Here is a 23,604-nt window from a genome sequence, read left to right on the forward strand (position 1 = left end):
ATTTTGAGAATATTGCAAGTAAATTTGTTTTTTCTGATAAATATAATCTTAAAAAATTAAATAAAAAATGTTTAGAATTTATGAAACCAAATTTACGAGCTGTTTTGTTGAATAAAACGTTTCAAGCTCACCTAAAAAAATATCCTCAAGTTTTTGTATTTGTTCTTCAGGATTTGCTGTTGTCAGCAATACCAGTTAATTATACAGTTGAGTAAATCATAGAATAAAAAATATTCATTAGTGTTATTATGTTGAAAAAAAAACAGTTCTATATATTTTCTATTAACATTTTGAAATAACTTAATTAATTTTTTCTAAACCACTGTTGTAATAAAATAAAAAAACAATATTGAAAAATAAATTTTCATCTTATTAATTATTTTAAAAACCTTTTATCCTTTTTTTAGTTGTTAAATTTGTTTTTAAAAAATAAATATTATTTTTAAATTTATTATTTCATTACGAAATTCAACATTTATATTTATATTTAACAATTATAATAATTATTATAAATACAAATTGAAAAAAAAAATTTGTGATTATATTCTGAGTATATCAAGATCTTCAGATGTCACATGTATTCTCAAATCTAGTTCTTGAATTACATCTTGAAGTTATGTTGAATTTAATTGTGGTGCAATACATGCTGCATCAATTTATAAATATAGACGAAGTAGCCCATGGACATGAAGCTACACTTCCTGATAAATTTCTCCTTTTTTTTTCTCACAAAGATCATGTCCTTTCAAAGGCAACATGTACAATCTCCATATCAATACAGACAATTTTATAAAAAAAATAAAAACAATATTAATTTTTAAGGTGCCTTGAAAAAATTGGCACCAGTTATTTGAAATATATATAGTCATTGATGTATTTTTCTAATAATCTAATGCATTTCTAACAATTTCAGTGTTTGCTTTTGTTTTTTCAACATTGAGAATTTGTAAATTTGGTAAATTTTTAACAAGTTCAATGATTGAGCTATTAGTGACTTGAATGCAATCAGATATGTCCAATTTTGATAATTCTTCGTTAAACAAACATTGAATTGACTTATCAGTGATGAATTTTTTTTCTATCCTTGTTCCACTGTAACCAAGACTAAATTTTCTAAATTTTTTAAAAGTATTAATTGCAATTAAACCTTTATCGATTATATTTGAAGCACGTACATCTGAATCTCTAAATTTTTAGAATTATTGATAAGATTTATGAAAAATTCATCTGTAAAACCATAATCCAATTTAATCATTACAGACTCGAGATTCTTCATATTACTAATGACAGTCATTAAAGCTTTGGTTTTTGGAGATAATACCTGAAAATAATTGACCATATTGTTGTATTCTAAATATGAACAAATTGAAATTAATAAAAAAATATTTTTTAAAAACCTTATTATCCTTTTTTTAGTTGTTAATTTTCTTGTTGAAAAAGAAATATTATTTTTAAATTCATTATTTTGTTATGAAATTCAACTGTCATGATAAAATTTATAATTTATGATTATATAATTATCATATAAATATCTAAACAAATTATTTCTCCTTTTTTTTCACAAAGATTTTATAGTTTCTTTTAACAGCAACATGTACAATCTCCATATCAATAGGCAATTTTCTAAAAAAGACGTGTAGTATGTTATTTCTTAATGACCCATTGCTTTCATCTGGATTTAAAGAAAAAAAATAAATTGTTATTAATTATAAATAATTAGATAATACATAAACTATTTATTTACTATTTTAAAAATACTGATAATATTGATATACATACCTAGCTTTTTTTTGGAGTATGGTACTTGTTAAAACGTTTTTTAGCATTTGCTGATTTTAGAATCAGTTAAATGTGTTTATTTTCTTCAGTTAATAATTGTGTTAATTTTAATAAAATATTGAATTTAAATATTCTATAAACTGTCAATTGATTTAGTTGCTTCACCAGATATCCTGGTATGTTGGTGTGGTACTTGATTATAATTCCCTTGAAAAATCAAATAATATTGTACTTTAAAAATTTAATATCATCTAAGTTTGGAAGATGTGCTAATAAAAATGTTTTATATACCAGTGTTAATAATATAAATGAAATAAACAATAAAAATTATTATTTAACTTACACTTTTTATATCAACAGTTCAACCATCAGATGTCAGAGCCTAGAGCTTCTCCTGGATTAACTTTAGCTCTTTTTTTTTCTATTGTATTTGTTATTATTGTACTTTACGTCATCTAATAATTTTTAATAATAATCAGTTGTTTAATTGGAATGTGACATGTCACTTTTGATAGTTAAAATAATTAATGATGATTTTTAAAATAATAGTAAACACAATTAAAAATTGTTGATTGTTATTAGTCTCTGGACAGCTGTTATTTATATGATTTGAAGTTCGTACGAAACGTCGAAAAATCGAATAAATATATCGAGACTTGAGCAACATGAAAGTTATTTTAAAAAAAAAGCTGTATTTGTTCATTTTCATTAAAAAATATTATTTTATAATAAAAAATTTTTAATTATAGTGTTGTATATTATCATCATAGTTATCAACGCGTATATAATAAGTTTGTCAATCGATTAAATAGATTTTTCGATTAATCGATTAGCTTATGTAATGGTTTATCGATGATGAAGCGTTTGATAAGGCCATGAGGGGATTCCCATAATATTGCATAATATCACATAATATCCAACGCCCATTGTGATTTGTGTGTTTGTGCCTACTATACTGCTGCATGACAGTATCCAGTGTAGTGGAAATCTATTATTAAAATCGCATATCAGCTTAAGTTAAGTTAGCCAATACCATTGTGCCAAAAAGAGTTTTATTAGTCTAAAAACGAATACTAATTAACAGCATCATGTCAGTACCTGCGGGATCTACCCAAGATTCCTTAAAACTTGTGTCAAAACAAGACTATGTTACTTCTATGGAAACGTGTGAATTTACATATGAATGGACAATTAAAAACTTCAATCCGTTGTCTCGAGAAAAAACTATATCACCAAGTTTTTCATCTCATCATTCTGATTTTAACGATAAATGGATTTTGGAAATAAAACCAAACGGCAAATCGCTTTTTGACAATACACTTGTATTGGTTGATCTGCAGCTTCAATCATTCAATAATACTTCACAATTACAAACAAAATGTAAAATATCAATTAATAATGAAAATGGATTAATTAAAGAATATAATTTTAGTAAATTTCCAGAAAAAATTACATGGGATATTCCCAGATCAACTTTCTTAAGTGCACTTCACATTTCATTTGGTGGACAAAATACACATAAAATTTTTTGCACAATAATAATGTCAAAAAAACAAATAGATAAATTTAATGAAATTTTAACAGTTAATACAACACCAAAACTGAGTGAAGACTGGAAAAAACTTTTGTTAAGTGAAAAATCAGCTGATGTTACATTCCAAGTAGGTCAAAAATCATTTCGTGCAATCAAAGGAATTCTTGCAATACGTAGTCCTGTTTTTGCTGCAATGTTTGATCATGAAGAATTCAAAGAAAATAAAAAAAATGAAGTTGTCATTGATGATATTGATGAAGATGTTTTTGAAGAATTTTTACATTATATTTATACTGATGAATCACCAAATGTTGACAAAATGACAATGGAACTACTTGCTGTTGCTGACAAATATCAGGTTGATTCTCTTAAAAATATTTGTGAAGGAATAATATGCCGAAAGATAGATTTTGAGAATGTTGCAAGTAAATTTGTTTTTTCTGATAAATATAATCTTAAAAAATTAAATAAAAAATCTTTAGAATTTATGAAACCAAATTTGCGAGCTGTTTTGTTAAATAAAACGTTTCAAGCTCACCAAAAAAAATATCCTCAAGTTTTTGTAAGTGTTCTTCAGGAGTTGCTGTTGTCAGCAAATTCAGTTAATTACATTTAAGTAAGTCATAAAATAATATAAAAAAATATTCATTGGTGTTTTGTTAAAAAAAAAAAACAGTTTTATATATTTTGTATTAACATTTTGAAATAACTTAATTAATTTTTTTCTAAGTCGCTGTTGTAATAAAAAAAAATATTAAAAAATTAATTTTCATCTTACTTATTATTTTAACAAACTTATTATTCTTTTTTTAGTTGTTAAGTATGTTTTTGAAAAATAAATATTATTTTTAAATTCATTATTTTATTACAAAATTCAACATTTATAATTATATTTAACAATTATAATAATTATTATAAATACAAATTGAAAAAAAAAAACTTGTGATTATCTTTTGAGTATATCAAGATCTTCAAGTGTCACATGCATTCTCAAATCTAATTTTCAATTTACATCTTGAAGTTGTGTTTAATGCAATACTTGCTACAATAATATATAAATATAGACCAAGCATCCTATGGACATGAAGCTACACTTTCTAATAAATTTCTCCTCTTTTTTCTCACAGAGATTATGTTCTTTTAAAAGCAACATGTACAATCTCCATATCGATACAAACAATTCTATAAAAAAAAATAAAAACAATATTGATTTTTAAGGTGTCTTAAAAAAATTGGCATCAACTATTTGAAATATAAATAGTGATTCATGTATTTTTCTAATAATCTCATGCATTTCTAAAACAACATGCAGCTTCCTTCAGAACAAATAAGTATATACTTAAAAAAAAAAAAAAAAACAAAATTATATAGATACAAGTAAATTTAATGTTTTTTTTTATTATCATAAGGCAAGAAATAACAACTGGATAAAAATAAATTGATATAAAAAGTAAATGTATATTGAAATTAGAACATTATTGATTATTTTTTTAAAATTATTACAACCCAACTTTTGAATTTTTTACTGTGTCAATAAATGATACAGTATTCGCAATTAAATTAATTGTAAGTTATAAAGTTTCTAAGAAACAATGTGGTTTACAATTTTTAAAAATATAAAATTGAACCAAATATTTATGTTTCATTATAAACTATAGGCAAATACAATAATTATTATAAAGAATATTAACATTAAAATCAATTACAGAAACGTAGCGATGGATTAATCATTAATAAGTAAAATCCATCATCATTAATTTTGAAAGAAACATATACGGTTAGAGGTACTTTACGGTCCTTTGTTATTTCAGCCATTTCTTCGACAATTTCAATGTTTGCTTTTGTATTTTCAATATTGAGAATTTGTAAATTTGGTAAATTTTTAACAAGTTCAATGATTGAGCTATTAGTGACTTGAATGCAATCAGATATGTCTAATTTTAATAATTCTTCGTTAAACAAACATTGAATTGATTTATCAGTAATGAATTTTTTTTCTATCCTTGTTCCACTGTAACCAATAAGACTTAATTTTCTTAATTTTTTTAAATTATTAATTGCAATTAAACCTTTATCAGTTATATTTGAAGCACATACATCTAAATATTTCAAATTTTTAGAATTATTAACAAGATTTATGAAAAATTCATTTGTAAAACCATAATCCAATTTAATTGTTGCATCCTCAAGATTTTTCATATTACTAATGACAGTCATTAAAGCTTCAGTTGCTGAAGATAATACCTAAAAAATAAATAAATTATTATTATTTATTGAAAAGCAAAAAAAATATATTTTTTCTTTTTTTTTTTATATATAGTAATAGTTGTAAAATTTTATACACTTACAGAAGAAGCTGATGAAACTGGCTTGTAATAAGGAAAATTTTTATGATCAATCATACATGTAATTGTAAATTTTTTCAAGGTTTCACGAACTTGATCTAATGACTTGATCAAAGTCATTGGTAAAGTTGAGTTTTCATATGGCCAATAAATAAATAATGTTTCAAGATGATTCATGTTAGAAAAAACATTATCAAAATCTTGACTTTCCACTTGTTTAAATCTCAATACAAGTTTCTTCAGATTAAAACATTTAGATTTAATCAATGGCATTATTTGAGAAGAAGGATAATCATAAAACGTAAGGTCTGTCAAATTATATCCACAGAGATTAATCAGATATTTTAAATCATCTTCTTTATTTTTAAATGATTCGTCAGTGGTTCTAATCCAAAAAGTATATCTTGTAAAGCCTGTATCAACAAAATCATTGTCCCAATCTTTACAAACTAAAACAAAATAAATAAAAATTATTATTATTAAATTATTGAGTAATTCTTTTTTAATTTAAAATTACTGTTAATTTGTATTGATTTTTATTACTTACTGATTTCAAGTCTTGGTTGACTAGCAAATAGTGGCTGCATGCGTTTCATGCGCATTTCACGCTGTTCTAAAAATTTTACTCTTCTTTCACACAACTCTTTTTCTTTTTTCTCATCATAATCAACAACACGAAATCCATATTTATCCCATTTTGTAATTACACGTGGAAGATCGTTATATTTATCTATTTTGGTTGGGGAGTTGGTCTATAAAAACACATGAATTAATTATTTAATTAAATTGATAACCAAAAATTACAGCAACTTAAAACTCATAATGAAAAAATATTATCGACATCGTAATACTCACTTCTTCCTTAGAAATTAACATAAATGTTTCAACCCACTGAGTATCAATTGCAGCAGTCTCCATGTTTCAGGTTATTCTATGAAAAAAAAAAAAAAAAATTAAATGAATTATTCAATTAATAATACGTTATTAATTCGTTAATTATTTTAGTCAATTAATAACAGGTTCATTAAATTTTCATAAACCTTAAATAAATATAAATATTTTAATTAAAAATAATTGATAAATTGATTATTAACATTGTACCTTTTTTTAGCACGTACGTGGATAGAATGATGTTTAACTTTACTAAGTAAACAAACTTGTTGGATACAAAAGCACGTGTAAGGTCTAGCAACTATCAAGCTTTATGCAACCAATGCAACTGCCGCCTCCGATGCCCACATGGCCACATGACATCCCCACTGCACAAAAAATTTATAAAATAAAATAAAAGTTGTAAATATCCCTGATAGAAATTTCTTCGACATTACTCTGGAAAATTACTCCTTTTTTTTTTACTCTTCTATAATAGTTAACCATGTTGTTGTATTCTAAACATTCTAAATTTAAACAAATTAAAAATGAAAGAAAAATAAATACATATATGACATCATGATTATTAATTTATTATTCATAAATAATAAATGAATTTATTTGTTATGATTGTACTTTACATCATCTAATAATTGTCAATAATGATCAGCTGTTTAATTAGAATGTCACATAAAGTGACATGTCACTTTTGACAGTTAAAATAATAAATAACAACAATTAAAAATTGCTAAAAATCTAGTTGTTATTGTTTGGGCTCAAAACAGCTGTTTTATATATGATTTGAAGTTCGTACGAGACGTCGAGAAATCGAATGAATATATCGAGACTCGAGCAACATGAAAGTTATTTTAAAAAAATGCTGTGTTTGTTTATTTTCATTAAAAAATATTATTTTATAATTAAAAATTTTTAATTATAGTGTTGTATATTATCGTCATAGTTATCAACGCGTATATAATGGGTTTGTCAATCGATTATATAGATTTTCCGATTAATCGATTAGATTATGACACAGTTTATCGATGGTCAAGCGTTCGATGCAGTCCGATGTAGGATTCCCGTAATATCCAAAACCCATTGTCCCCATTGTGCCTATTGTTGTTGGGCTATTATTCTGCCCATGTATACTAATACAGTATCTTGAGTTAAGTTTGGTTAAGTTGTAAAAATCTGTCAAACAAAAATTTATTAATCTAAAAAAGAATATTAATTATTAATCAACACAATCATTGACAATCATGTCAGTACTTGCTGGAGCTGGTGATGTGACCAATGTGACTGCCGTTACTGGTATTGAATGTTGTGAATTTACGTATGAATGGACAATTAAAAACTTTAGTCAGTGGGCCAGAAGAGTAATTAAATCACCAATTTTTTCATCTAATTATGGTGATTTTGAGGATAAATGGATTTTGGGAATATATTCAGATCTTATGTATTCAGCCGGGGGTACAATATTAGTATATGCTTATCTGAATCTTCAATCATTCAATAATACTTCACAATTACAAACAAAATGTAAAATATCAGTAAATAATATACAGGAAATAACTAACGAATATGAATTTCGTCAATTTCCAGAAACAACAGAATGGGTTAGTTGTGCTTATGACTTGTCAAATCCAAATCGATATTTACCAGATGGTGACCTTAAAGTTTGTTGTACATTAACAATGTCAAAAAAAATAACAAATAATTCTAATGAAATTTCAATAATAAATCCAACACCAAAACTGAGTGTCGATTTGAAAAAACTTTTGTTAAATGAAAAATCAGCTGATGTTACATTCCAAGTGGGTCAAAAATCATTTCGTGCAATCAAAGGAATTCTTGGAGTACGTAGTCCTGTTTTTGCTGCAATGTTTGATCATGAACAATTCAAAGAAAATGAAAAAAATGAGGTTGTCATTGAAGATATTGATGAAGATGTTTTTGAAGAATTTTTACATTATATTTATACTGATGAATCACCAAATGTTGACAAAATGCCAATGGAACTACTTGCTGTTGCTGACAAATATCAGGTTGATTGTCTTAAAAATATTTGTGAACGTGTAGCATGCCGAACGATAGACTTTGAGGATGTGTCAAGTAAATTTGTTTTTTCTGATAGATATAATCTTGAAAAACTTAATAAAAAATGTTTTGAATTTATGAAAAGAAATTTACGAGATGTTATGGCAAATAAAACATTTCAAGTTTACAAAAAAAAATATCCTGAAATTTTTGTGGGTGTTCTTGAGGAATTGCTGGTGTCAGCAAATTCAGTTAATTACAATTGAGTAAGTCATAAAATAAAAAAATATTCATTGGTATTTTGTTGGAGAAAAAAAAAAAAAAAAAAGATAGACAGTTTTATGTATTTTATATTAGCATTTTAAAATAACTCACTCAATATTTTTTTACTAAACCACTATTGTAATAGAAAAAAAAAATATTAAAAAATAAATTTTTATCAATAGACTTTTTTTTTAAAAAAACCTGTTTTTTGTAATTGAGTTTTTATTAAAAAAATAAATTCATTATTCATTATTATTTTGTTATGAAATAAAATAATTTATATTAATTTTTAAGGTGTCTCGAAAATATTGGCATCAATTATTTAAAATATATAGTGGTTGACGTATTTGTCCAATAATTTAATGCATTTCTCAATTAGCATGTATATTCCTGAACAGTTAATCACTTTTAACTAATTGTTTGTTGATTTCAGTCAACTATTGGATAACATTTTTAATATTATCATCATCAGTAAGACGTAGTACGTTATATTTCAATGACCCATTGCTTTCAACTGGATTTAAAGAAAAATAAATTAATAACAATATTTTACTGTTATTATGACATAAACTATTTATTTTCTATTTTAAAAATATTAATTATAGTAATATATATATACCTAGTTGTTTGTTAAGAATACTGTTGTACTGGATAAAATTCTTTTCAGCATTAAATCTGCACTCGTCTGATTCAGCTGGTTTACAATGTTTAATTGTTCCTGAGGAGTTGCTGGGATACTTGATTCCAATCCTTTTGTAAAATTAATTTAATTTAAATTTGTAATATTAGCTAAATATTTTTTAACATTTTAATATTGTTTTTTAATTGTTGATGAATTTGAATCAATCATCACCACGTAAATAACAATTGAAATCAATAGAAAAATTATTTGGAAAATTAAATAGAATTATATTATTTAATTTATTTAAAAAATTATTTTTTTTTCTATTAAATATTAGCAAAGTAAATTTTTACAAAATATTATATCTCATATGAAAATTGACAAATTAATTGTATGTTATATTTTTCATCTTGACACAAAATTAAAAAAAAAGAATTTATCGTTCGATTAATATTATTTTGTTTATCTCTTTGAGATAATTAATATTTGTTCCTCACGAATCACAATTGATACTTGAATACATCAAAGAAAAAAAATTAGAAAATACAAGTAGTTTTAATAACTTTTTTTCTAGAGTATCAAAATAAATATTTTTATCATTAAAAAGGCAAGAAATAACAACTGGATAAAAGTTATCGTTATTTTCCAATGACCCATTGCTTTCATCTGGATTTAAAGAAAAATAAATTAATAACAATATTTTACTATTATTATGACATATTAAACTATTTATTTTCTTTTTTAAAAAATATTAATTATAGTAATATACATACCTAGTTTTACGTTAAGAAATAAATTGATATAAAGTAAATATATTAGTAAGTATAAAAACCACATTGAATATTTTCATTGAATTGATACAAGTAAATTTTGAATGTTTCTTGTAAACAAATGATACAATATTGGTAATAAATTAGTAATTAAATTAATTAAACTGTAAGTTTTAAAGTTTTTAAAAAACAATGTGATTTACAATTATTTAAAAATATATTGTTAAACTAAATATTTTTATATGTTTCATTATAAAATATAGGCAAATACAATAATTATTATAAAGGAAAATAATATTCTAATTATAAATAATAAAAAAAACGGATGGGATTACATCTCAAGTAAAATCTATTACCATTAATTTTAAAATAAACAAATATGAGTAAATTTAATTTACGATTTTTTGTTAATTTAGCAATTTCTTCGCCAAGTTCAAAGGTTGCTTTTGTATTTTCAATATAAAGAGTTGTATTTTATATTTAAACAAATTAAAATTAATTCAAAATAAATACAATTTATTATATCATGATTCATGAATAATAAATTAATTTATTTGTTATGATTGTACTTTACATCATCTAATAATTGTCAATAATGATCAGCTGTTTAATTAGAATGTCACATGAAGTGATATGTCACTTTTGACAGTTAAAATAATAAATAACAACAATTAAAAATTGGTAAAAATCCAGTTGTTATTGTTTGGGCCCAGGACAACTGTTTTATATGATTTGAAGTTCGTACGAAACGTCGAGAGAAATCGAATAAATATATCGAGACTTGAGCAACATGAAATTATATTTTTAAAAAATGCTGTGTTTGTTTAATCGATTAGATTATAAAGCGGTTTATCGATGATAAAGCGTTGGATGCAGTCCGATGTAGGATTTCCGTAATATCCAAAACGCATTGTCCCATTGTACCTTGTTGTGGTTAATTATTGTGCCCATGTACACTATAATAAGAGTTAAGTTTGGTTAAGTTATAAAAATAAGCAAATACGAATCTGCCAAAAAGAAATTTATTAATCTAAAAAAGAATATTAATTATTAATCAACACCATCATTGACAATCATGTCAGGACTTGCTGGATATAGTAATATAACTGTCGCTACTGGTATTGAATGTTGTGAATTTACGTATGAATGGACAATTAAAAACTTCAATCAGTGGGCCAGAAAAATAATTCAATCACCAAGTTTTTCATCTAATTATGGTGATTTTGATGATAAATGGATTTTGGGAATACATTCAGATCTTATGCCTACAGCCGGGGGCTATATAAATATAAGTGTTTATCTGAATCTTCAATCATTCAATAATACTTCACAATTACAAACAAGTTGTAGAATATCAATAAATGATATAAATGAAACAACTAAAGAATTTTCTGTAAATTTCAGTAAATTTCCAACAATAACAAAATGGATTAGTTGTTTTTATAATGTGTCAAATCCAAATCAATATGCAGCAAATGGTGACCTTAAAGTTTGTTGTACAATAAGAATGTCAAAAAAACCAACAAATAATTCTAATGGAATTTCAACATTTAATGCAACACCAAAACTGGGTGTCGATTTGAAAAAACTTTTGTTAAATGAAGAATCAGCTGATGTTACAATTCAAGTGGGTCAAAAATCATTTCATGCAATCAAAGGAATTCTTGCAGTACGTAGTCCTGTTTTTGCTGCAATGTTTAATCATAAAGAATTCAAAGAAAATGAAAAAAATGAAGTTGTCATTGAAGATATTGATGAAGATGTTTTTGAAGAATTTTTACATTATATTTATACTGATGAATCACCAAATATTGACAAAATGCCAATGGAACTACTTGCTGTTGCTGAAAAATATCAGGTTGATTGTCTTAAAAATATTTGTGAAGGTGTAACATGCCGAAAGATAGACTTTGAGAATGTTGCAAGTAAATTTGTTTTTTCTGATAGATATAATCTCGAAAAACTAAATCTAAAATGTTTAGAATTTATGAAAAGAAATTTACGAGATGTTATGGCAAATAAAACATTTCAAGCTTACAAAAAAAAATATCCTGAAATTTTTGTGGGTGTTCTTGAGGAATTGCTGTTGTCAGCAAATTCAGTTAATTACAATTAAGTAAGTCATAAAGAAAAAAATATTCATTGGTGTTTTGTTGATGAAAAAAAAAAAAAAAAAAACAAAAAAACAATTTTATCTATTTTATATTAAACATGTTGAACTAACTTCTGTAATTTTTTTCTAAGCCTCTATTTTAATAAAAAAAGAAAAAATATTAAAAAATTAATTTTTATCGAGATATTTTTTTAAAAACCTTATCCTTTTTTTGTTGTCAAGTTGTTCTTGAAATATAAATTCATTATACTCATTATTTATAGTAATATTATAATTTTAAAATATTTATTATGCTAATATGCATACGAATTCGTTTGTTAAGAATACTGTTGTACTTGATAAAATTCTTTTCAGTATTAAATCTGCACTCGTCTGATTCAGCTGGTTTACAAGGCATAATTGTTCCTGAGGAGTTGCTGAGATACTTGATTCCAATCCTTTTGTAAAATTAATTTAATTTAAATTTGTAATATTAGCTAAATATTTTTTAACATTTTAATATTGTTTTTTAATTGTTGATGAATTTGAATCAATCATCACCACGTAAATAACAATTGAAATCAATAGAAAAATTATTTGGAAAATTAAATAGAATTATATTATTTAATTTATTTAAAAAATTATTTTTTTTTCTATTAAATATTAGCAAAGTAAATTTTTACAAAATATTATATCTCATATGAAAATTGACAAATTAATCGTATGTCATATTTTTCATCATGAGTCATTCATTCATGACACAAAATTAAAAAAAAAGAATTTATCGTTCGATTAATATTATTTTGTTTATCTCTTTGTGATAATTAATATTTGTTTCTCACGAATCTCAATTAATACTTAAATACATCAAAGAAAAAAAATTAGAAAATACAAGTAGTTTTAATAGCTTTTTTTGCAGAGTATCAAAATAAATATTTTTATCATTAAAAAGGCAAGAAATAACAACTGGATAAAAATAAATTGATATAAAGTAAATATATTAAAATTCGAACATTATTAAATAAAATTAATTATTAAATAAAATTAATTTTATTAAATATTAATTATTATTTTTGCATTATAAATAATTAATTATTATTAAATATTTTCTATAAATTATATTACAAGTAAATTTTTAAATGTTTCCTGTAAATGAATGATACAATATTGGTAATAAATTCGAAACAATTATTTAAAAATTATTATTCAAAAGTATATTGTTAAACTAAATATTTTTATATGTTCTATTATATATACTACTTTGAATTTATTTAATTCCTGTTGTTGCCAGAAAGTGGCAACTCACACACGCAGACACACAGATGCATATTGAAACTAAAAATATCATCAAAATGTAATCAAATTCATTTTGTATTGCTAGTAAATTACAAAGTGTGATTCGAAAAAAATTACCTTATAATTAATTATTGTAATTTTTAATTAAATTTTGTAACATGAAAAAATTTTGAAAAGTTGAAAACACCTGTGAAAAAAAAATAAAATGAAAAATACATAGGTCAATAATAAAATACGAAAATATTTTTAACTAATAATTTTATAAATAATAAAATAAAATAAACATGATAAATTTTAAGAATCATTTATTTGTCGATGTGCATAACAAGAGTACAAATATTTTACGAAAGTATAAAAAGAATTGAATTATTTTAATTTCACAGTAGATTATTTTTTTTTTTTTTTTACTTTTAATTTTATTAATAAAATTAATAATGATTACTATGTGCTGATATTATAAGCAAAAAGAAAAAAACTAAAAATTAACTTTTAGAAAAAAATATATTTTTTTTATTTTTTCTTAAAAAAGTAGTGAGACACAAACAATTTAGAGGAAAAAATATATTGTCTATTTACGAAAATAACGATAATTCTTGAAGTACTAAATATCTTGTAATGATTTTTCACGTTCAACTTGTCTATAAAGATCTTCATTCAAGCAACTAACTCTTCTTGTCAAAGCAGCATCTTCTTGACTTTGAAGAAATTTAAATGTTGATAGTTCAAGTTGTGCCTGTTCAACTTGTTCCCATAAATCATCAAGTTGTTTTGTTAATACTTGGGCACGTGTTTGATAACCACCAGTTAATATTTTTAATTTATTTTCCATTTTAGTAGCAAGTCTAGCTTCACGAACCATATGATTACGATTTTCTTCTAATTTTCTTTTGTATGCTTCAATTCTGTCTTTTTTAATAGCAAGTGTTGCTCTTGTATAACGTTTTTGTGGTTCTAAATATAATATTTGACCAAGACATTCTTCCCATACAGTTGTATAAGCATCAATACCTAATTCTCCATGTGCCATACCTTCTTTAACAATTTGCATTTCATCAGCAATCATTTTACTAGCACTATCTAAATCTTCTTTATCATAATCTTCATATGGATGATCTTCAATATACTTTTGTGCTTGTGAAATTATTGTTTGTCCACGTTTTGTATTACTTTGTTGAACTGGATTTAAAACAGCATCATATTGCATAATACCAATCATTTCTTTTTTAATTAATTCTTCAGCTTTTTGAAGATCAGTTAATGAGCCACTATCACGAAAAATATCTGTATTTACTTCAGATGGTCTTGGTAAATTTCTTTGTATAACTTTTGATCTTTTTTCTAATTCTTTCTTTTGTTGTAGTAAATATTCTTCATGTTTTCTAGCATCAATATCAGCTTGATCTTCAATAATATTATCATCTTGATTATCAGCTGTTTCATCAGCTACTTCATTATCTGGTATGACAATTTGATAATCATTTTTTGGTGCTGGTAATGCACCAAGATCAAGTGATAATTGTTGTTTTAATTGTTTTTGTTCAGCTGGTGTTTCAGCTCCGTCAATACTTGTTTCTGGATTAATATTTAATTTATCTCTGACCGGTGTTGGTGCTAAAATACCTGGTGTATTTTTAACTGATCCAGGTGTATTGAATGAAGATGATAATGGAGTACCATCATTTTGTTTTTGTACTCTAAATGGTGTTGCTAATATTGTATTTGGTGTTGGTGTTGCATTTGATAATGGTACAACACTACCAAAATTTGGATTATATAATGGTGTATTTAATCCACCTTTTAATGGTGTATCAACATGTGTTAATGCCATGACATTTTGGGCTTCTTGAAAAACACGATCAGTAACAAGTGGTGTTCTTGGTGTTGCTGTTGCATTTGGTGTTAATGAATAATCAGCCAATAAACTATCAGATAATGTTATACCACTTTCAGCAGCATATTCACGTGCAAATTCAGATGCACGTCCAAATTTAACAACTTGTTGTAATTCAGCATCAGATATTTGTGGTTCTGGTACAACTAATTTACTTCTTTTTCTAACTGGTTCATCACTATCCAACATTCCCATTGGTATATCATTTTCTTTTTTATTTTTTAATTTTTGTTTATCTTTCAGACGTTCTTGTACTTCTCGATCAAGTCTTAGCTCACCATCTAAATGTTGTTGACGCATTTTTGAAAAATCAGCAGCTAATGGATCAACATGTTCATTTGATGTATCATAAAAACCAGCTGATGGCTTTTTTTCAAATGGTATTTCAGCATTATAATTAACACCACGTTTACGTTTATTATTTGGATTAACTGTTATTCCAGCAGCACATAATTCTCGTCTTTTTTGTAATGCAACAAGACGTCTTGCTTCTTCAAGTTGCTTTTCACGAGCCTTACGTTTAGCTTTTTTACCCTGAGTATTTGCTAATCTTGCACGAGCTTCAGACAACATTTCAAGTTCATCTTCATCCATATCTTTTGGATCTGGACGAGCTGGTTTTGTTTCTGGATTTGGATCAATTTCACCAGGTTTTAGCTTTCTTGGATCATCAATACCATCTTCACCCTCTTCTTTTTTTTGTGCTTGATCCAATAAATATTCATAACGTTCAAGACACTGACTGGCAGTACGACCAATCATTGGTGCAATTGTTCTCCATTGCGTTGGCATATATTTAATAGTATGCAAAAGCTTTTCATCCTCTTCTCGGCTCCATTCAGTTTTTTTAATGCTTGGATCAAGCCACTCATACCAACGAGACTTGCATTGTTTTGCTGATTTTTTATGGAGTACTGATGCAATTCGGCTCCATTGGTTTTTACCGTATTTCATCATACTACTTTTCAGGAATTCATCCTCTGTATTTTTCCAAATACCACCTTTTACCATTATTCTTGGCATTTTTATTCTTAATTAATCCAAATTAATTTTAATTATTAAAATAGTTTTTTTATTGAGACAGTTTTCTAACTCGTGTACACTGTAACGTTTACAAACGTTTACAAACGTTGCTGCTGAGCGCTGATTACTGACGAACCTGTCAATGTCAAATGATCAAGTGTATGTATGCATATGTATGTATGTGTATGTGTGTGGATCAGTGTGGATCATGGTCCATGGACCATGGAGGTAAATAAAGGTACATTCACACTCACTACATTGCTTACGAGTTATGAGTTACGACATCCTACGATAGATTTTTAAAATATAGATATTTCGATTTGCATATATTTAATACTACAATGTACTACTACAATAGACTTTTAAAATAACTTACTCAATATTTTTTTACTAAACCACTATTGTAATAAAAAAAAAAAAATATTGAAAAATAAATTTTGAAGCAAGTTATAACTTAACTTATTATAATTACAATTTATTGAGTAAGTCATAAAATTGTAACGAGAGATGGAAAAGAAATTTATTAGTCTAAAGAACGAATATTAATTAACACAATCATGTCAGTACTTGCGGGATCTATAACCCAGGCTTCTATTAAACTTATAACGTCAAAACAAGACTCTGTTACTGGTATGGAATGTTGTGAATTTAAATATGTATGGACAATTAAAAACTTCAGTCAGTGGGCCGAAAAAATAATTAAATCACCAAGTTTTTCATCTAATTATGGTGATATTGACGATAAATGGATTTTGGGAATATATTCAGATATTATGCCCAAAGACGGTGACACATGTATATTGGCTGCTCTACAGCTTCAATCAGTCAATAAAAATTCACAACCTTCACAACTACAAATACGATATAAAATAACTGTTAATGATCAAAATGAAAGAGCTAAAAAATGTAACTTCACAATATTTCCAAAAACAACAAAATGGAATAGTTGGACTAATAAAATAAACTTGTCGAATCCAAGCCAATATTTACCAAATGGTGACCTTAAAATTTGTTGTACAATAACATTGTCAAGAACACCAAAAAATGATTATTCTGATATAATTTCAACATTTAATGCAACACCAAAACTAAGTGTCGACTGGAAAAAACTTTTGTTAAGTGAAAAATCAGCTGATGTTACCATTAAAGTGGGTCAAAAATCATTTCGTGCAATCAAAGGAATTCTTGCAATACGTAGTCCTGTTTTTGCTGCAATGTTTGATCATGAAGAGTTCAAAGAAAATGAAAAAAATGAGGTTGTCATTGAAGATATTGAAGAAGATGTTTTTGAAGAATTTTTACATTATATTTATACTGATGAATCACCAAATGTTGACAAAATGCCAATGGAACTACTTGCTGTTGCTGAAAAATATCAGATTGATTGTCTTAAAAATATTTGTGAAGAAGCAATTTGCAAAACGATAAATGTTGATAATGTTGCAAGTATATTTATTTGTTCTGATAGATATAATCTCAAAAAACTCAATCAAAAATGCTTCGAATTTATGAAAAAAAATTTACGAGATGTTATGTCAAATATAACATTTCAAGTTTACAAAAAAAAATATCCTGAAATTTTTGTAGGTGCTCTTGAGGAATTGCTGTTGTCAGCAGATTTAGTTAATTATACAATTGACTAAGTCATAAAATAAAAAATATTCATCGGTATTTTGTTAAAAAAAAAACAGTTTTATATATTTTATATCAACATTTTGATATAACTTACTTAATTTGTTTCTAAATCATTATTGTAATATAAAAAAAAAGTATTGAAAAATAAATTTTTATCAATAGACTACTTTGTTTAAAAACCTGTTTTTTTTTATTGAGTTTTTCTTGAAAAATAAATTCATTATATTCATTATTATTTTGTTATATAAAAAAAAAAAAAAAATTATATTAATTTTTAAGGTGTCTTCAGTCTTGACAATATTTTACTATTATTATGACATGAACTATTTATTTTATATTTTAAAAATATTAATTATAGTAATATACATACCTAGTTTTTTGTTAAGAATACTGTTGTACTTGATAAAAAAATTTTTCATTACTTAATTGTAATTTAATTAAAAATTGTAATATTATTTGAATATTTTTTTTTACATTGTTTATTAATTGTTGATGAATTTGTATCAATCATCACCACGTAAATAACAATTGAAATCAATAGAAAAATTATTTGTAAAATTAAATAGAATTATATTATTTAATTTATTTAAAAAATTATTTTTTTTTCTATTAAATATTAGCAAAGTAAATTTTTACAAAATATTATATCTCATATGAAAATTGAAAAATTAATTGTATGTTATATTTTTCATCTTGACACAAAATTAAAAAAAAATAATTTATCGTTCGATTAATATTATTTTGTTTATCTCTTTGAAATAATTAATATCTGTTCCTCACGAATCACAATTGATACTTAAATACATCAAAGAAAAAAAATTAGAAAATACAAGTAGTTTTAATAACTTTTTTTCTAGAGTATCAAAATAAATATTTTTTATTATTAATATGGCAAAAAAAAAAAACAACTGGATAAAAATAAATTGATATAAAGTAAATATATTAAAAGAACATTATTAAATATTTTCATTAAATTATATTACAAGTAAATTTTTAAATGTTTCCTGTAAATAAATGATACAATATTGATAATAAATTAGAAATTAAATTAATTAAACTATAAGTTTTAAAGTTCTTAAAAAACAATGTGATTTACAATTTTTTAAAAGTATATTGTTAAGCTAAATATTTTTATATGTTCCATTATAGAATATAGACAAATACAATAATTATTATAAAGTATATTAACATTTAAATGAACTAAAAAAAAGTAGCGATGGATTAACTCTTAATGAGTAAGATTTATCATCATTAATTTTAAAAGAAACAAATACGCTTAAATGTAGTTTACGGTTGTTTGTTAAATTAGCAATTTCTTCGACAATTTCAATGTTTGCTTTTGTATTTTCAATATGGAGAGTTTGTAAATTCGGTAAATTTTTAACAAGTTCAATGATTGAGCTATTAGTGACTTGAGGACAATTTGCTATTTCCAATCTTGAAATTTCTTTGTTAAACAAACTTCGAATTGACTCATCAGTGATGAATTTATTTTCTATATTTGTTCTAATTAAACCAAGATTAAAACTTTCCAATTTATGTAAGTTATTAAGTGCGATTAAACCTTTATCAGTTATATTTGAACCACGTACGCATAAAGATCTTAAATTTTTAGAATTATTAATAAGATTTATGAAAAATTCATCTGTAAAACCATAATCCAATTTAAACATTGCATCCTTGAGATTTTTCATGTTACTAATGACAGTCATTAAAGCTTTGGTTTCTGGAGATAATACCTGAAAGATAAATAAATTTATTATTATTTATTGAGGAGCAAAAAAAATAAATATTATTTTTTTTTTTTATATTGTATTAGTTGTAAAATTTATATACTTACAGAAGAAACCGATGCAGCTGCAGGTCTCTCAGAGAGATTATATTTTTCAGGTTGACATAAAATGGTACATAATTTTAAAGTACCACTAACTTGTTCTAATGACTTGATCAAAGTCATTGGTAAAGTTGAGTTTTCACATCGCCACTCAATTATTAATTTTTCAAGATGACTCATGTTACAAAAAACATTATCAAAATCTTTACTTTCCACTTGTTTAAATCTTAATGAAAGTGACGTTAGATTTAAACAATTAGATTTAATCAATGGCATAATTCGAGAAAAATGATAACCATATAACTCAAGCTCTGTCAAGTCATCTCCATAGTGATTAATCACATATTTTAAATTATCTTCTTTATTTTTAAATGATGCAGTAGTTACACTACGAAAAGCATATGATTTACCCTCTGAATCAACAAAATTGTTGTCCCAATCTTTGCAAACTATAAAATTAAAAAAAAATTATTATTAATAAATTATTTTGCTATTTTTTTTTTTCTCTATTTAAAATTACATACTGTTAATTTTGCATTGATTTAAATTACTTACTTATTTCAAGCCTTGGTTGACTTGCAAATAGTGGCTGCATGCGCATCATGCGCATTTCACGCTGTTTTTTTGTTTTTTCTTTTATCATGACTTCCGTCAGTTTCTCATCATCAGTTTCTGTTACACACGAACGATCATCATAATTTTTAGTTGTTTTTGTTCGTGGGATCACTTCCTCCACAATCGTCTTGAACGTTTTACCCCATTCAGCATCAATTTTAACATACTCCATATTTCAGGTTATTCTATAAAATAAAAAAATAAAAATCAATGAATTATTCAATTAATAATATGATATTGATTATTCATTATTTCAGTCAAATAATAACAGGTTCATTAAATTTTCATAAGCCTCAAATAAATATAAAAATTTTAATTAAAAATAATTAATAAATTGATAAATTATTAACACTGTACCTTTTTTTTTTGTTTATCAGTTAGCAATCATTTATAGGATCAATATAACCAATGCAACTGCAGCCTCGCATGGACCACATGGCATCCTCACTCTCAAAAAGACTACCTTTTTTTTTTTTTTGCGCACCTCAAAGTTGCAAGTTCCTGATTTTAATTTCTCCAAAATTACTCTACTGAAAAATTATTCGAACATATGAAACTATTCCATTTTTTTATCCTTCTATAATAATTGATTATGGCATAATTGACAATATGCATATTGTTGTATTCTAAATATATAAACAAATTGAAATTTAATTAATAATATATCATGAATAATAAATTAGTTTATTTGTTATGTTTGTACTTTACATCATTTAATAATTGTCAGTAATAATCAGGTGTTTAATTAGAACGTGACATGTCACTTTTAAATAATAGTTAACAACAATTCAAAAATTTTTGAAAATCCAGTTGTTATTGTTTGGGCTCGGAACAGCTGTTTTATATGATTTGAAGTTCGTACGAAACGTCGAGAAATCGAATAAATATACCGAGACTTGAGCAACATGAAAGTTATTTTTAAAAAATGCTGTGTTTGTTTATTATCATAAAAAAATATTATTTTATAATTAAAAATTTTTAATTATAGTGTTGTATATTATCATCATAGTTATCAACGCGTATATAATAGGTTTGTCAATCGATTATATAGATTTTTCAATTAATCGATTAGATTATGAAACGGTTTAACGATGATCGAGCGTTCGATAGGGGATTCCCATAATATTGCATAATATCCAACAACCATTGTGTCTATCAGTGTCTATGTAAATCAATGTAAATACTTGTGCTTCCTGGTGGAAATTTCTCATCGTGCATCAGCCTGAGTTGAGTTTTACAAATACACAAATACGATTAGTCTGGTATACAACAATTATTAGTCTAAAAAAACGAATATTTAATAACACAATCATGTCATCAGTACAGCTGACTGAACCTATTCAGGATTCTGTTAAACTTATAATGTCAAAACAAGACTATGTTACTGGTATAGAAACTTGTGAATTTCAATATGACTGGAAAATTAAAAACTTCAGTCAGTGGGCCAAAAAAAAAATTAAATCACCAAGTTTTTCATCTCATTATGGTGATTTTGATGATAAATGGACCTTGGGAATATATTCAGATCTAATGCCTACAGCCGGGCGTACAATATTAATATGTGCTAACCTGAATATTCAATCATTCAAGACTTCACAATTACAAACAAAATTGAGAATATCAATGAATGATTTAAAGGAAATAATTACCGAATATAATTTTAGTAGAATTCCAGCAATAACACAATGGGTTAGTTATAGAACAAACTTAAGTTGTCAATTATTGTCAAATCCAAGTCAATATTTACCAAATGATGAGCTTAAAATTTGTTGTACAATAAGCATGTCAACAAAACCAACAAATATTTATTTTGATATAATTTCAACTGTTAATAAAACACCAAAACTGAGTGTCGACTGGAAAAAACTTTTGTTAAGTGAGAAATCAGCTGATGTTACCATTAAAGTGGGTCAAAAATCATTTCGTGCAATCAAAGGAATTCTTGCAGTACGTAGTCCTGTTTTTGCTGCAATGTTTGATCATGAACAATTTGAAGAAAATAAAAAAAATGAAGTTGTCATTGATGATATTGATGAAGATGTTTTTGAAGAATTTTTACATTATATTTATACTGATGAATCACCAAATGTTGACAAAATGACAATGGAACTACTTGCTGTTGCTGACAAATATCAGGTGGATTGTCTTAAAAATATTTGTGAAGAAATAATTTGCAAAACGATAAATGTTAATAATGCTGCAAATATACTTGTTTTTTCTGATAAATATAATCTCGAAAAACTGGATAAAAAATGTTTAGAATTTATCAAAAAAAATTTACAAGCTGTTTTGTCAAATAAGAGGTTTCAAGTTTACCAAAAAAAATATCCTGAAATTTTTGTAGGTGTTCTTCAGAAGTTGCTGTCGTCAGCGAAATCAGTTACTTACAATTAAGTATGCCATAATTGCTTATGGCATTTCACTGTTGCTTTGTTGAAAAAAAAAAAAACAGTTTCATATATTTTATATCAACATTTTGTAATAATTTACTCAATATTTTTTTCTAAATCACTATTTGTAATAAAAAAAATATAAAATAAATTTTCATCTTATTTTTTATTTTAAAAACCTTATTATCCTATTTTTGTTTTATCATATTCACTATTATTTTGTTAATTAAAATTCAACTGTCATGTATTCATGATAATACTCGAATTCCATAATAATTATTATAAATACAAATTAAAAAAAGAAAAACGTCTGATCATCTTCTGATTATATCAAGATCTTCAGAGGTCACATGTATTCTCAAATCTAGTTCTCGAATTCTATCTGAGTTAAATTTTGTGATGCAATGTTTGCTGCATCAATATAAATTTGTGTAGCATATTTATGGAATAGAGCAACACTTTCATGATAAATTTCTTTGATACATGATCTGATGCATCTCTTAATTACCATGCAACTTCCTGAACAGTTAAATTACTTACTTTTGACTAATTGTTTGTTAATTTCAGTCAACTCTTGGATAACATTTTTAATATTATCATCATCAGT

At 24.9% G+C, this 23,604-nt stretch overlaps 5 protein-coding genes across 5 annotated transcripts; 4 read left to right on the top strand and 1 right to left on the bottom strand.

The window, feature by feature from the left end:
• The first annotated feature begins 2,703 nt into the window (after positions 1-2,703).
• Positions 2,704-3,929, top strand: LOC122855250 (speckle-type POZ protein-like). The gene has a single exon (XM_044156466.1). It carries the CDS (start codon positions 2,868-2,870, stop codon positions 3,927-3,929), a length of 1,062 nt encoding a protein of 353 aa, XP_044012401.1. The 5' UTR covers positions 2,704-2,867.
• Positions 3,930-7,787: 3,858 nt separating this feature from the next.
• On the top strand, positions 7,788-12,337 carry LOC122853967 (speckle-type POZ protein-like). Its single transcript, XM_044154377.1, has 2 exons — positions 7,788-8,211; positions 11,478-12,337. Exons 1-2 carry the CDS (start codon positions 7,788-7,790, stop codon positions 12,335-12,337), a joined length of 1,284 nt encoding a protein of 427 aa, XP_044010312.1.
• A 1,858-nt stretch (positions 12,338-14,195) lies between these two features.
• On the bottom strand, positions 14,196-16,633 carry LOC122855251 (cell division cycle 5-like protein). The gene has a single exon (XM_044156467.1). It carries the CDS (start codon positions 16,521-16,523, stop codon positions 14,211-14,213), a length of 2,313 nt encoding a protein of 770 aa, XP_044012402.1. The 5' UTR covers positions 16,524-16,633; the 3' UTR covers positions 14,196-14,210.
• A 447-nt stretch (positions 16,634-17,080) lies between these two features.
• LOC122853969 (protein roadkill-like) lies at positions 17,081-18,166 on the top strand. The gene is made up of 2 exons (XM_044154378.1): positions 17,081-17,779; positions 17,903-18,166. The coding sequence occupies exons 1-2, from the start codon at positions 17,081-17,083 to the stop codon at positions 18,164-18,166; spliced, it is 963 nt and encodes a 320-aa protein (XP_044010313.1).
• A 3,971-nt stretch (positions 18,167-22,137) lies between these two features.
• On the top strand, positions 22,138-23,001 carry LOC122853970 (speckle-type POZ protein-like). Its single transcript, XM_044154379.1, has one exon. It carries the CDS (start codon positions 22,138-22,140, stop codon positions 22,999-23,001), a length of 864 nt encoding a protein of 287 aa, XP_044010314.1.
• Positions 23,002-23,604: the final 603 nt, after the last annotated feature.

This window comes from Aphidius gifuensis, linkage group LG4 (assembly GCF_014905175.1).
Source record: "Aphidius gifuensis isolate YNYX2018 linkage group LG4, ASM1490517v1, whole genome shotgun sequence".
Lineage (NCBI taxonomy): Eukaryota > Metazoa > Arthropoda > Insecta > Hymenoptera > Braconidae > Aphidius > Aphidius gifuensis.

Bases quoted from the DNA above. Each gene is read 5' to 3' on its own strand.
- LOC122855251 (XM_044156467.1), bottom strand. From the start codon at position 16,523: ATGCCAAGAATAATGGTAAAAGGTGGTATTTGGAAAAATACAGAGGAT.
- LOC122853970 (XM_044154379.1), top strand. From the start codon at position 22,138: ATGCCTACAGCCGGGCGTACAATATTAATATGTGCTAACCTGAATATT.
- LOC122853967 (XM_044154377.1), top strand. From the start codon at position 7,788: ATGTCAGTACTTGCTGGAGCTGGTGATGTGACCAATGTGACTGCCGTT. The intron at 8,212-11,477 runs GTACATTAACAA...GAATACATTCAG, and splicing joins TGGTGACCTTAAAGTTTGTT to ATCTTATGCCTACAGCCGGG.
- LOC122853969 (XM_044154378.1), top strand. From the start codon at position 17,081: ATGTCAGTACTTGCGGGATCTATAACCCAGGCTTCTATTAAACTTATA. The intron at 17,780-17,902 runs GTTGTCATTGAA...GAAAAATATCAG, and splicing joins AAGAAAATGAAAAAAATGAG to ATTGATTGTCTTAAAAATAT.
- LOC122855250 (XM_044156466.1), top strand. From the start codon at position 2,868: ATGTCAGTACCTGCGGGATCTACCCAAGATTCCTTAAAACTTGTGTCA.